The following is a 13,540-nucleotide window of genomic DNA, read 5'->3' as shown; positions in this document are numbered from 1 at the left end:
CACAGTATTTGCTCCTGATGGTCTTTGTGATTCATGTCAGAAAGCCAAACAAAGAAAATCTTCATTCAAGAGCAAGACTGAATCATCAATTCTTGAGCCTTATCATCTACTACATGTTGATCTATTTGGTCCAGTAAATGTCATGTCTATTGCAAAGAAGAAGTATGCGTTGGTCATAGTGGATGAGTTCACCAGATACACATGGGTGTATTTCTTGCATACAAAAAGTGAAACTGCATCAATCTTGATTGATCATGTCAAACATCTGGATAAAATGGTCAAAGATTCTGTGAAAGTTTTAAGGAGTGATAATGGCACTGAGTTCAAGAATTTGATAATGGAAGAGTTCTGCAAAAGCCATGGAATAAAGCAGAAATTTTCTGCTCCTGAAACTCCACAGCAAAATGGAGTTGTTGAAAGGAAGAATAGAACTCTCATTGAAGCTGCACGTACAATGCTTGAAGAAGCAAAACTTCCAACCTATTTCTGGGCTAAAGCTGTGCAGACTGCTTGTTTTACTCAAAATGCAACACTCATTAACAAGCATGGAAAAACACCATATGAGATGGTGAAGAAAAAGAAGCCAAATCTGAAATACCTTCATGTATTTGGATGCAAGTGTTTTGTTCTCAAGACTCATACTGAACAGCTATCAAAGTTTGATCTAAAAGCTGATGAAGGAATCTTTGTTGGATATCCACTTTCCACAAAAGCCTTCAGAGTCTATAATTTGAGAACAAAAGTAGTCATGGAATCTATCAATGTCTCTTTTGATGACAAGAAGATTACTGGTCTTGAAGATTTCATTGACCATGATCAGCTGAGATTTGAAAATGAAGACTCAAATTCTGATACTGAAAATCCTGAAAGTCTAAGTCCTGATACTGTAAACTCTGATGGAATAAACTCTGATGTTATTGAAACTGTGGTGGCTACGCCAAGGGAAGATGCACCGATGCAGGGGGAGCATACTCAAGATCCTACCACAGCTCAAGAAACATCAGAACATACATCTGGCTCTTCAAATTCTGATTCATCAAGTTCTGATAAGCCAAGTTCTGATAGTGCTGAAAATTTAAATACTGAAGACTCCAACTCAGAGAGCATAGTTTCAGGGGGAGCATCAGAAAATGAAAATGAAGATAGCATGGATCATGGGGGAGCATCCAGTTCTAGAGAAAACTTTCCATCTGCAAGGAAGTGGACAAAATCACATACACATGATTTGATAATTGGAAATCCTGATGCAGGTGTCAGAACTAGAACAGGTACTTCAAATGAATGTCTTTACAATTCTTTTCTCTCTCAGACTGAGCCAAAGAAAGTGGAAGAAGCTCTTCAAGATGCTGATTGGGTGCAAGCAATGCAGGAAGAATTGAATGAATTTGAAAGAAACAAAGTCTGGACCCTAGTGCCAAGACCAAAGAATAGATCTGTTGTTGGTACAAAGTGGGTATTCAGAAACAAAACTGACAGTGATGGCATAATTACAAGGAATAAGGCAAGGCTGGTTGCAAAAGGATATTCTCAACAGGAGGGAATTGACTATGATGAAACATTTGCACCAGTTGCTAGGTTAGAAGCCATACGGATATTCTTGGCTTATGCTGCTCACAAAAAGTTTACTGTCTTTCAAATGGATGTGAAAAGTGCTTTTCTCAATGGAGAATTGGAGGAGGAGGTATATGTTGAACAACCTCCAGGTTTTGTAGATACCAAATATCCAGATTATGTCTACAGGCTTGATAAAGCACTTTATGGACTTAAGCAAGCTCCTAGAGCATGGTATGAGACTTTAGCTCAGTTTCTTCTGGAAAGTGGATTCAACAGAGGGACAATAGACAAAATACTGTTCTACCTCAACCATGGAAAGGACTTACTTCTGGTCCAGATTTATGTTGATGATATCATTTTTAGATCTACAAATGACAAACTTTGCAAGAAGTTTGCCAAACTAATGCAGTCAAGATATTAGATGAGTATGATGGGGGAACTTAGCTATTTTATGGGCCTTCAAGTCAAGCAGAATGAGGAAGGCACTTTTATTTGTCAAACCAAGTATACCAGAAACTTGCTGAAGAAATTTGGAATGCAAGATTGTTCAAGTGCATCCACTCCAATGGCCACTGCAAGAAAACTGGATAAGGATACCGGTAAATCAGTAGATATTACTGACTACAGAGGTATGATTGGCTCTCTACTCTATCTAACTGCTTGTAGACCTGATATCATGTATGCTACCTGTCTTTGTGCAAGATTTCAAGCAGATCCAAGAGAACCTCACTTAACAGCTGTAAAAAGAATCTTTAAGTATCTTAAAGGAACAGCTGCTCTGGGATTATGGTATCCTAGAGAATCAGATTCTAAACTAATAGGTTACTCAGATGCAGATTTTGCAGGTTGCAAAATTGACAGGAAAAGCACAAGTGGAAGCTGTCAATTTCTTGGAGGCAGATTGGTTTCTTGGTACTGCAAGAAACAAAAGTCAATTTCCACATCAACTGCAGAAGCAGAGTATATTGCTGCAGGAAGCTGTTGTGCACAGATTCTTTGGATGAAGAATCAGTTACTGGATTATGGGTTAACATATTTCAAAATCCATATTTACTGTGATAATCAAAGTGCTATTGCTATGACAGGTAATCCAGTTCAACACTCTATGACGAAGCACATCAGCATCAGGTACCACTTCATCAGGGAATATGTGGATGAAGGTACAGTGGAATTGCATTTTGTTCCCACAGATCAACAACTAGCAGATATCTTCACAAAACCACTGTGTGGAGCTACTTTTACAAGATTGGTAAATGAACTTGGAATGGTTTCAGGTTCTTTCTCTAAATCTGCTTAGTCTTGTTCTGTGTTATCAGACTTTATGCTCAGTATTTACAGAATTAATCTCATTGAGTATTCTGTGCTTAATTGATAAATGTCTTTAAGTACTGACTGTTGTCTGATATATGTTTCTAAACTCTGATAAGTGATATGTCTGTTCAAGTACCTATTCAATCCTATGAGGATAACTGTGCTAGATACTGACCTAGTAGTCTTCAATAAACAAATGATTCCATGTAAGAAGTAATTATTTCAGTGGAAATCTTATGACACTAGCAAATTCTGATAATTGAGCTTAGTTAAGTTTACTTTGTATATCTTATTACTAAGTCACAAATTAGAATAATGCTACTCATCTGTTAAGTTCTGATACTAGTAAAACTGCTGAATGTACTAAGTGCTGATAAACCTCACTTATCAAAAGAAAAATCAAAAAGATCAAAGAATAAAATCAGGTACTCCTTTGAGATCTAGAGTAAAAATGTGGAAGGGACGACCCAAGTGCATTGCTGATATTAAGTAAATATGCATTAGAAAAGCAAAATATTTTCTTGGTGACTTTTCACACTCTATGATTACTGGAGAAATACTCTGATAATAACATAAATTCTGATAAACAGTCGTGACTCACTTACACTGAGAAGCCACTGTAAAATAGAATTTCAAAAGATGCATAAAATTAGCACAAAACAGTTGAGGTGGACTCAAGCATGAACTCATTCATCAGTAGGTTTCAGGACAATGACAGCTCTTTAGCAAAATTTTAGTTATGCCTTATTTCTAAGATGTACTGAAGTGACTCAGACTTTACTCTTTGTCTGTGATTTAGCTTAATGCACACACTAATCACTCCATATGAATGATGAAAATTACTGTGGTGGTCTATGTTATTTTAGATAAACAGTCACTGTGTCACTTTGCACAAATTCTGAGGACAAGTTCTAGTTACACGTTCTAATGATTAAGTTCTGAAGTCTATAACTCAGAACTTGTATGAGGATTTACTAAGATGGGCATTCCTTTTTCGAGTTAAGAAATTATGTTCTGATGACTGTTAAGTTCTGATATAAGTCTAAGTTCTGATATTACAGTCTAATGTTTTACTTGACTTATCTGTGAATAACATTTGATAACAGTCTCAGTTAATAATTGAATATGTTGAAGTGGAAGATTAATAGTCACTATGGTTAGGGTTAATGGTATTTGTACCTGAACAGTCCAATGTTACTTGTTTCTTGTGCGCTTTAAACCATGTTTCCTCTTTCCAATGAATGTTATTCTTTTTCAAAGTCTAGGGAGACGAGGTAGAATTAAGTCTACCTGTCAGCATTCAATTTCTTTGCGTCTCCTGGCATTCTCTTGCCTATATAAGCAGCCACTTCACATCAGTCTTTCCATCAAATTCTTCTCACACACTTATCTTCATACTTCTTCTTTCAAAAATACAATGGTCAGATACAACATGTTTTTGAACTACCAAAACTTCAATATGGAGCTAAGCTGTGCCGATTGGCAGCAGGAATGGCATGTCACAGCCATTCCTGAGGAGATATGGGACTCTGTCCCACAGGAGGTACTGACACACCTCCTGTTCTTCTATATGGACTACCATCGCCATCTGGAGCGATTGGAGGAGGAAAGGCTGGAAGCTCTCCGCCAGCAAGAGCGAATCATCAGACTCGCCATTCTGTTTGTCGAGAGTAGGAAGAAGAAGAAATGATTTAATCTTGTCTTCTTCCTGTTTTTCTTGATCATCAGCTTTGTCAGGCTTCTTAGCTAGGACTAAGGCTGTTGATGTTCGGTTTAGAACTTAGGGAAAATCTTGTATAAGTATTGATGTAATTTCCATTTCATAAATGTATTGTCTTGATATATTAATGAAAGTTGTTTTTACTTCAAGATTTTGTCTCTGAGTTATTTTATCTTGTGTTGATAAATCCTGATTGATATTCTGATGACCATATAAATTTCGTTTTATATTAAGTTCTGATTCGTTTTCAGCACTTACTTATCTAATTTATCTTGGTCATTTTCATGTGATGTATTTTCAGAATATTAATGATGCAGTGAAAAATAATTCAATCAGTGAGACCGGTTTAAATTTTGAATTAAAACTGTTTTTCTTGATAAATGGAACGGTTTTTCCTTGAAACTAGGCAAATGGGTAAGTAATGATTCCTGTTTTCTCGAGCCCAGTAACTGTCCATTATTACTGCATGTCTGACAGGTGTCCAACGGTAACATTTTTGTTCAGAGTATAAGTACAACAGAGAGAAGATTTCTTTAATCTTTTATTTTCTTCATATTTTATCTCTCTCCTTACTTTTACTCTCTTTCTCTTTATTTCTCACGTTGGTTTTTCATACAGACATTATATCAAACACCTAATAGGCATACTTGAATCTCAATTTTTTTTCACATGGCACCAAAGGATTTAATCATTGATGGAGTTAAGTTTGTCCCCAACAACTATGCTACAGTTCTTGATCATACTGAAGCTCCATCTGAATTGCACTTTGTGCAAGATCTTCTTGCACATAGTGAGGTTGGGTATGCATTAACACAGCCTGAATTCTTTTCGAACCAACAAGTTCTGAGGTTTTGGAGGACTGGACTTTTTGATGATGGTGGTCAACGTGGAACTCCCAGTATTATCTTCCAAGTGGGTGATTCATCCTTTGTAGTCACTCCTGGTACAGTACGCAGGGCTTTACATCTTCCAGAAGATTGTACTTTCTCAATTCCAGAGGACTCAGCCCTTCGGGAGTTAATGGCTGAATTGGGATATGAAAAGAGTCTGACGAAACTTGGACAGTTGAAACGGGCTAATATCAGAAGAGAATGGAGTTTCTTCTTTGATTGCATCACCAAAGCTTTTGGGAACAAATGTTCGAATTTTGATGCTATTCCAATTATGAGTCAGCACATCGGGTATGCATTTATCAATCAAACTCATTTTGATTTTGCAACTGCTTTAATTGGTTTTATTGGGGATAGGATGACAGAGGATCGAGATGTTGTTTATTTTGCTAGATTCTGTCAACTTATTTACACTTATTGTACTAATGAACCTCATTTAGTCAGCACCCAAACCCCACCTTTTAAGGTTGTAAAATGATACTTTAATGACCTGGTAAATGCTGATACTAAGAAAAAAGTGGTTAGACCATTACAGATTCCTCAGTCTGTAAAACAGATCCTAGTAAATGCTGATCCTGATACTTATAGATCTGTTTACTCTGATGTCCAACCAACTCCAAACACCCAAAATCCATCAACCTCAGTACCTACCTCTCATTCTACTCAACCTACCCTCAGAACATATCTCAAATCCTATCTTTCCACTTCACAGACTGCTCAACCTTCATCTTCAGCACCTACTGTGAAATCTTCATCTTCCAAGCCAAAGAGGACAAAGAATGTTCCTCAAACACCTCAAAAGAGAAGGAGGATTGCATTGAGAGATGAATCTGATTCTGAGGAACCGGTTCCTGCTAGAGAACCTGTTGTAGCTGAAGCTGAGAAAGAGATTTCTCAGAAGGATTCTGAAATTGGGGGTTCTAGGCTTCTCAAGAGGCTTAGACGAATGACAGTTCCTGAAACTCCCAAGGAATCCAAATCAACAAGGAAGTACAAGAAACAGAGGGCACAAAGGCCAGTTTCAGATGATGAAGAGGAAGCAACTAAGGAAGGGGATCAGGAATCTCTGATCTCACAAGATAAGGCAATTTGCTCCAGTCACTTCTTCTCCATCAACTCCATCTCAGGAAGCTGTATCTGACAAGGCTAACTCACCATCTGTGTCTCTTGTTGATCCAGGCACAAGTGCTGATATTGATGTTCAACACTTGGTTGTGTCTGAAGTATTTCTCTTAGAAGCTCCAACAGCGAAATAATCCTTCCACAACACCTGTTACTGATGCTTGTTCAAACTCCAGAGTTATCAACAACACCTTCTCTGCATCAAGATGCTGAAGATCAGACTTTAGGTGAGCATCAGGATATGGCTGTTGATCAGAACTTAGTATCAGATCAGTAATTAGAGGATGCTGAAGCCTCCATTGCTACTCACACTGTTGTCTTATCAGAAGATACTGATTCTTTAAGTTCTGATGCTGCAAATGCTGGAGATACTGGTGATGCTGCTCCAACTGTAGATGCTGATGAAGCAGGTCCTTCAGGACATACTCCTCAACAGACTCTTCCTAAGTCTGAACTGGTAAAGAAGTTTATTACCGGGGAAGCACCAGTACCTTGGAGTGAAACTCCTGCAGGTCAGGAGTGGACTAAGGAATGGAACTCAGTTTCATGTGTTCCAACTGAAAAACATCTTGCTGAGCACTTGACTAAAGCTGATGAAATGTTAAATTCTGATGATTTTAAAACCCAGCTTAGAGTCACTGCATGAGTACTAACATCTACAAGGTCTTCATTCAACTACTCATGCAGAGCTACACAAGATTCAGGAGAACTTTATCAAACAGGAACAAGTTTGAAAAATTGATAAGAAAAAGTTCTTTCAACCTACCATTGACAGGATTGCTTATATTGAGAAAACTCAAGAGAAACAACAAGCTCAGATTGATGAAATTCTGACAAATCAAGCTTCTCAGTAATCGCAACTTACTGAAATCCAATCCTCAGTGGAATTACTTATCTCTCTTTTACTACCTGCTGATGCCAAAAAGGGGGAGAAGGTAATTAAGTCCAAATACAAAACTAACAAGACACTGCAAGGAAAGGATGATGGAAATGATGATCAAGGATACTCTGGAATGGGTAGCGGTCATAGTCAAGGTAGAAGGTTTACATCAAGACAAGCTAGTCACAGGACAAGTTCTGATACTGGGAAAATAATAAGTTCTGCTGCTTGGTAAAAGGATAAGTTCCTGATGAACTTCTAGATCTTGATGAGGAAATGTCAAGACAGTTATTTCTTCAAGAAAATCCAGGAATGGACTTGGAAAGTTTAAAGGAAGAAGAAGCCAGACTTAAATCAGAGAAAGTCACATCTAAATCTGAAGCTTTCTGGTAAAAAATCACTTCCAAAACTCAAAGGCATTGTGATCAAAGAAAGGACACATACTGAAGCAACATTGGCTAGATCACAACCACAGATAGATCCAAGATCCAAGGGTAAAGAAAAGGTTGGTGAACCTATCAAGGTTTATGTACCTCCTGAGGAAGAAGAAATTACTGATGAAAAGGATGATCTTGCTCTGACTTCAAGAAAAGTTCTTAAAACAACCTCTGACATGGCTCAAGTTGTTCAGAGTCAAGAAATTGTAAGTTCTGATATTCAGAAGAAGCAAGTAACCTCTGACATAGCTCAAGTTAACTTGATATCAGAAAATAGATCAAAGACACTCCTACCAGGATTCACTAAAGCAAAACAGACCAATCTTTGAAGACTACTGCAAGTGGTTTTGAAGCAAGAGTAGTTACTGGAAAGGAAGCTAGAGATAAAACTGGATTGGGAAGTGCTGATGAAAGAAGAGTACACAACACTACCAATGATCCAACTTCCTTGAGTGAACCAGGTATTGGAGCAACTCCTGAGAGATTGAATCAACTGGAATCTGTACAGATGGTTTACCATACCTACTTGAAAGAATACATCATGTTGTATTTCATGACAGATGGTAGGGTTTATCATATAAGACAAAATGCCATTCCATTGAAGTATTTTGAAGAATTGGAGCATGTACTTTTCTTACTTCAAGTGGATGACAGAATAACAGGGACTAGCTGCAAACTACTTAAAAGAACAGATTAGAGACAGAAAAGGCTTTATTCTGTTAAGTCTGACAGCATATATGTTCCAAAGTACAGAGATCACAATGGTGATATTGTTGATATGAATCCTAATACTGCACAGATCAGAACATATCTTGGTATTAAGGGACTTGAATTCAATCTAGAGTCTGACAAAGCTTATGTCATAAGACTAGATCAGGAGTTGAGAAAAGCAAAGATCAATGATCTCAGAGCTGCAATCTTTCAAACTGGTGAAGATACTGCAGAGCTTAAAGATGTCAAAAGGAGAATGATTGATGAACTCAGATATGCTGAGAAATGTTTGTTGAAGAACTATCTCAGAACAAATCCTGACATCAGAGAGATCAGAAAATGATGAAGCCAAGTCGAAGATCTACAACTGCTTAAATTCTGATATTTATACAGACTGAAGTTGTTATCAGAAGTTGAAATTGGTAAAAGCTTTAAGGACTGTAAGTTGTAGTTATCTAGTCTAATTATCATGCATTTGTACTTAATGTTTTTGACATCATCAAATATCTGTTAAACTTGTATATTATGTTAATTTACAAGTTGGGGGAGATTGTTAGATATATTTGATAATGTCATGGCTAATATGTTTTATGTTTAGCTTTCAGATCTTACTTGAACAGGATAAATCAGTACTTAACTGTTGATCAGTACTTATACTGGAAGTCAGGACATAAGGATATCAGTACTTATGTTATTAGGAGATAATCATCAGAAGATAGATATCAGAACTTAAGTGCTGAAGGACGATCAGATAAGGACAGTAGTTGATTAAAGGAAAGAAGATCAAGATAAACATAAGAAGAGATATGCATGAAGAAGGAATTTTGTAAAGAATGGAATACTTGGAAGAAAAGATATCTGATTGATATATTTTAGGAAGCAGAATTATATTCCATATCAATTAGCGATTATCTTGTAACTGTGTAGTATATAAATACAGACATAGGGTTTACACTATATGTGTTATCATTATTAGAGAAGATTATTCATTGTAACCCTAGCAGCTCTCGTCATATTTGTTCATCACTGAGAGGTAACAGTTCCATACTGTAACAGAGTTTATTATTTCAATAAAGTTTATTTTATGTTACTTAAGTTCTTAAAGTTCGATTTGAGTGTACTATACACTGTATTCACCCCTTCTACAGTGTGTGTGTGTGACCTAACAGAAATCATGAACACCAATATCACAAGAAATTTCAATATGCCAACTATAAAGGCCTATGATGGAACGGGGAATTCTGCTAATCACGTCAGGACCTTCTCTAATGCACTGTTGCTGTAGCCTGTGAATGATGCGATCAAATGCCGGACTTTCCCTCAAACCTTATCAGGCATGGTCCAAAGGTGGTACAGACGTCTGCCACCGAACTCAATTGGATTATTTAGCGATTTAAGTCAAGATTTCATCAAGCAGTTCATCAGCGGGAATGTGCATAAAAAAAGCTCCGCTTCTCTCATGAGTATAGTGCAGGGGGCAAATGAGTCTCTTATGGACTACTTGAATCGATTCATAAAGGAGGCTTCAAAAGTCCCAGATCTTGATGACAAGGTAGCTATGATAGCGTTGCAACAACGAACAAAAGATGAGTTCTTCAAGATGTCTCTGGCCAAGCGGCCACCTGAAAATATGCTACAACTCCAAAGTAGAGCAGAAAAATATATCCAAGTTGAGGAAAGCATGAAAAAGATGGTGGTAAACAATGAGCTCGTTGGTAGCAAAAAGAGGAAAATAGATCAAGAGTATGATGTGAAGGACAAGTATCTGCGGGTTAACAAAGAGGCTGACTTAAATATGAAGAAAGGAAGGCCTGGACAAAAGTTTACCGAGTATGATAGGTTGAATGTTCCTAGGATTCAGATCTTAATGGAAATCGAGAGAGATAAGGATGTTCGTTGGCCTAAACCCCTGAAGGCTGATCCTGCCAAGCTAGATAAAAGCAAATATTATCGATTTCACAAAGATACTGGTCATGACACCGAGTGCTGACAACTAAAAGACGAAATTGAATTCCTTATTCGAAAAAAAAGATTGAGTAAGTATACTGGAGATGGGGAGAGGGGAGAAAGAAACAATAATAGAAGAAGGAACTTTGATGACCGTAGGAGGGATCAAGATGATCAGGGGTGATATCCCCAACCCCGATGACCGATGATAAATACAATCCTTGGAGGACCAACTGCAGCTAACTCGTCTAAAAACTCAAAGAAAGCTTATGCTAGAGAAGTCATGCACATCATTGCAGAAGCTCTGAAGAGGGACAAGACAGGAGTAACAATGGCATTCGATGACTTTGACTTGAAAGGGATGAATTTTCCCCATGACGATCCCCTAGTCATAACACCTATCATAGGAAACAACCCAGTAAAGAGAGTCCTTGTAGACAATGGAGCATCGATAGACATCTTACGCCCTAATACCTTCATAAGAATGGGATACAACGATTCTCAATTGACCCCGACTGATATGCCGATATATGGTTTTGCTGGAGTCGAATGTCTGGTTGAAGGGAAAATTAAACTACCTTTAACAATGGGCAGGAGCCAAGACAGGCCACACAGATGTTGAACTTTGTGGTGGTTAAGGCTGGGTCAACATATAATGCAATCATATGAAGGACATATATACATGCCTTCAAGGCAGTCCCCTCATCCTACCATTCCGTGATCAAGTTTCCAACTAGAGTGGGATAGAAGAAAAAAAAGGAGACCAGAAGATGGCCAAAAGCTGTTATGTAGCCTCAATGAGGGCATATGGAGCCGGGGGCAGGTCTTGCCCATTGAAGATCTGGATATTCATGAGAATGATTAGAAACGAGGAAAACTGGCAGAAGACTTGATCCTGATCCCTTTGACTCCCGAGGATCCCGAGAAAGTAACTTTCGTTGGAGCATCATTGGAGGAGCCCCTTAAAGGAAAGTTAATAAGGTTCTTGTAAGAGAATAATGATGTGTTTGCATGGTCGGCAGCAGATATTCCCGGTATAGACTTAGAGTTGATCACCCACAAGTTGAACATGGATCCAAATCGAAAGACCGTAAAGCAAAAAAAAAGAGTTTTGCCCCTGAAAGGTAGGAAGCTATCAAGCAAGAAGTTGAGAAGCTCTTAGAGGCTGGTTTCATTGAAGAGATACAGTTTCTGAAATGGTTAACGAATCCTGTAATGGTAAAGAAGGCTAATGGAAAATGGAAAATATGTGTTAATTTCACGGATCTGAATGATGCATGTCTGAAGAATTGTTTCCCTTTCCCAAGGATAGACACTCTGATAGATGTTACCATGGGGCACGAGATGCTGATTTTCATGGATGGATTTAGCGGATACAATCATATCAAGATGCATAAAGATGACATCCCAAGGTATCATTTATCACTCACGTTGGTATTTTTTTTTACCTTGCTATGGCATTTGGTCTCAAGAATGCATGAGTCACGTACCAAGATTGGTGAACAAGATTTTTAAGGACCTTATTGGGAAGACCATGGAGGTTTATATAGATAACATGTTAGTCAAGAGTCTCAAGAAGACAGACCATGTAACCCACTTGAGGGAAGCCTTTCAGGTCTTAAGATATCATGAAATAATGTTGAATCCTGCCAAGTATGCTTTTGGAGGATGTTCTGGAAATTTATTAGGATTGATGGTTTCTAAAAGGAGAATTGAGGCCAATCCAGACAAGATAAAGGCCATCTTAGACATGGAACCTCCACATTCCGTAAAGGATGTTCAAAACTTACCGGAAGGGTTGCAGCTTTGGGATATTTCTTCTCTAAGTCCGGGGACAAGTGCTTGCCATTCTTCAAAGCTTTGAAGAAAGTGGAAGACTTCGCATGGAATGATGAAAGTCATATGGCGTTTGAGGAGTTGAAGAAATACATGGTTCAAGCCCCTCTATTGGCTAAGCCAGTCTTGGATAAAACTATGTACTTATATTTGGTTGTTTCTGAAAATTCCCTGAGCGCCGTGTTGGTGAAGGAGGAGCTTTTAAAGTTCAGCAACCCATATATATTATGTCAGCAAGATTCTACATGGGGTTGTGTTGAACTATTCAGCTATAGAAAAGTTCGCCTTAGCCTTGGTTATGGCCTCAAGGAAGTTGCATCCTTACTTCCAAGCTCATAAGATCGAGGTACTAACAAACCATCCTTTGAGAAACATCATTCACAGTCTTAAATCCAGTGGAAGGCTGATCAAATGGGCCATAAAGCTGGGGGAATGTGATCTTAAGTATAAACTCCGAACGGCGATCAAAGCCCATGCCTTAGCTGACTTCGTGATTGAATGTACCATTGCCAACCAAGAAGTCGAGGGGCAGGAATATATTACACCTTAAGTCGTGGAGGGCAAAGAGGAAGGAGGGCAGATCAAGGATAAGGAATTCTGGGTACTCTATTTTGACGGGGCATCAAAAACAAATTCAAGTAGAGCAGGGCTAGTTTTACAAAGCCCCGATGGGTTCTTAATTGAATAGGCTATGAAGTTAGATTTTCCCACCACGAATAATGAGGTTGAGTACGAAGTTCTGATCGCTGGACTAGGCCTAGCTGGGACATTGAAAGTCAAAAACTTGAAAGTTCGTGGGGATTTGAAACTTATAGTATCCCAGGTTACGGGAGGTTCGAAGCAAGGGACGAGACCATGGCAAAGTATGTACGTCTAGTGAGAGCTGTGATGACTCAATTCGATGAGTGACATGTCGAGCATATACCGGGAGAAGAAAATGCTAAGGCCGAAGCATTGTCCAAATTTGCCTCCTCGGAGGTGAAAGAAAGTTTTGGGAGCATGTATTTTCGTGTCTTGAAAACACGAAGCATTGATGTTAAGCTTGTTACCCCCATAAGGCTTGGAGGATCATGGATAGATCCCATTAAGGGCCATATCCAAACTGGCTGGCCCCCATGTGATGTGAAGGAAT

At 38.4% G+C, this 13,540-nt stretch overlaps 1 protein-coding gene across 1 annotated transcript; it reads left to right on the top strand.

Annotated features, from left to right (window-relative positions):
• Positions 1-9,961: 9,961 nt before the first annotated feature.
• LOC141706224 (uncharacterized) lies at positions 9,962-11,194 on the top strand. The gene is made up of 2 exons (XM_074509037.1): positions 9,962-10,520; positions 10,812-11,194. Exons 1-2 carry the CDS (start codon positions 9,962-9,964, stop codon positions 11,192-11,194), a joined length of 942 nt encoding a protein of 313 aa, XP_074365138.1.
• Positions 11,195-13,540: the final 2,346 nt, after the last annotated feature.

Source organism: Apium graveolens, chromosome 1 (assembly GCF_009905375.1).
Source record: "Apium graveolens cultivar Ventura chromosome 1, ASM990537v1, whole genome shotgun sequence".
Taxonomy (NCBI): domain Eukaryota; kingdom Viridiplantae; phylum Streptophyta; class Magnoliopsida; order Apiales; family Apiaceae; genus Apium; species Apium graveolens.
The sequence above is the reverse complement of the archived record's forward strand: the minus strand, read 5'-3'. Positions and strand labels throughout refer to the sequence as shown.

Excerpts from the sequence above, each read along its gene's own strand:
- LOC141706224 (XM_074509037.1), top strand. The coding sequence starts at position 9,962 with ATGGTCCAAAGGTGGTACAGACGTCTGCCACCGAACTCAATTGGATTA. Across the intron at positions 10,521-10,811 it reads CGAGAGAGATAAGGATGTTC|CTAACTCGTCTAAAAACTCA; the intron begins GTTGGCCTAAAC and ends GACCAACTGCAG.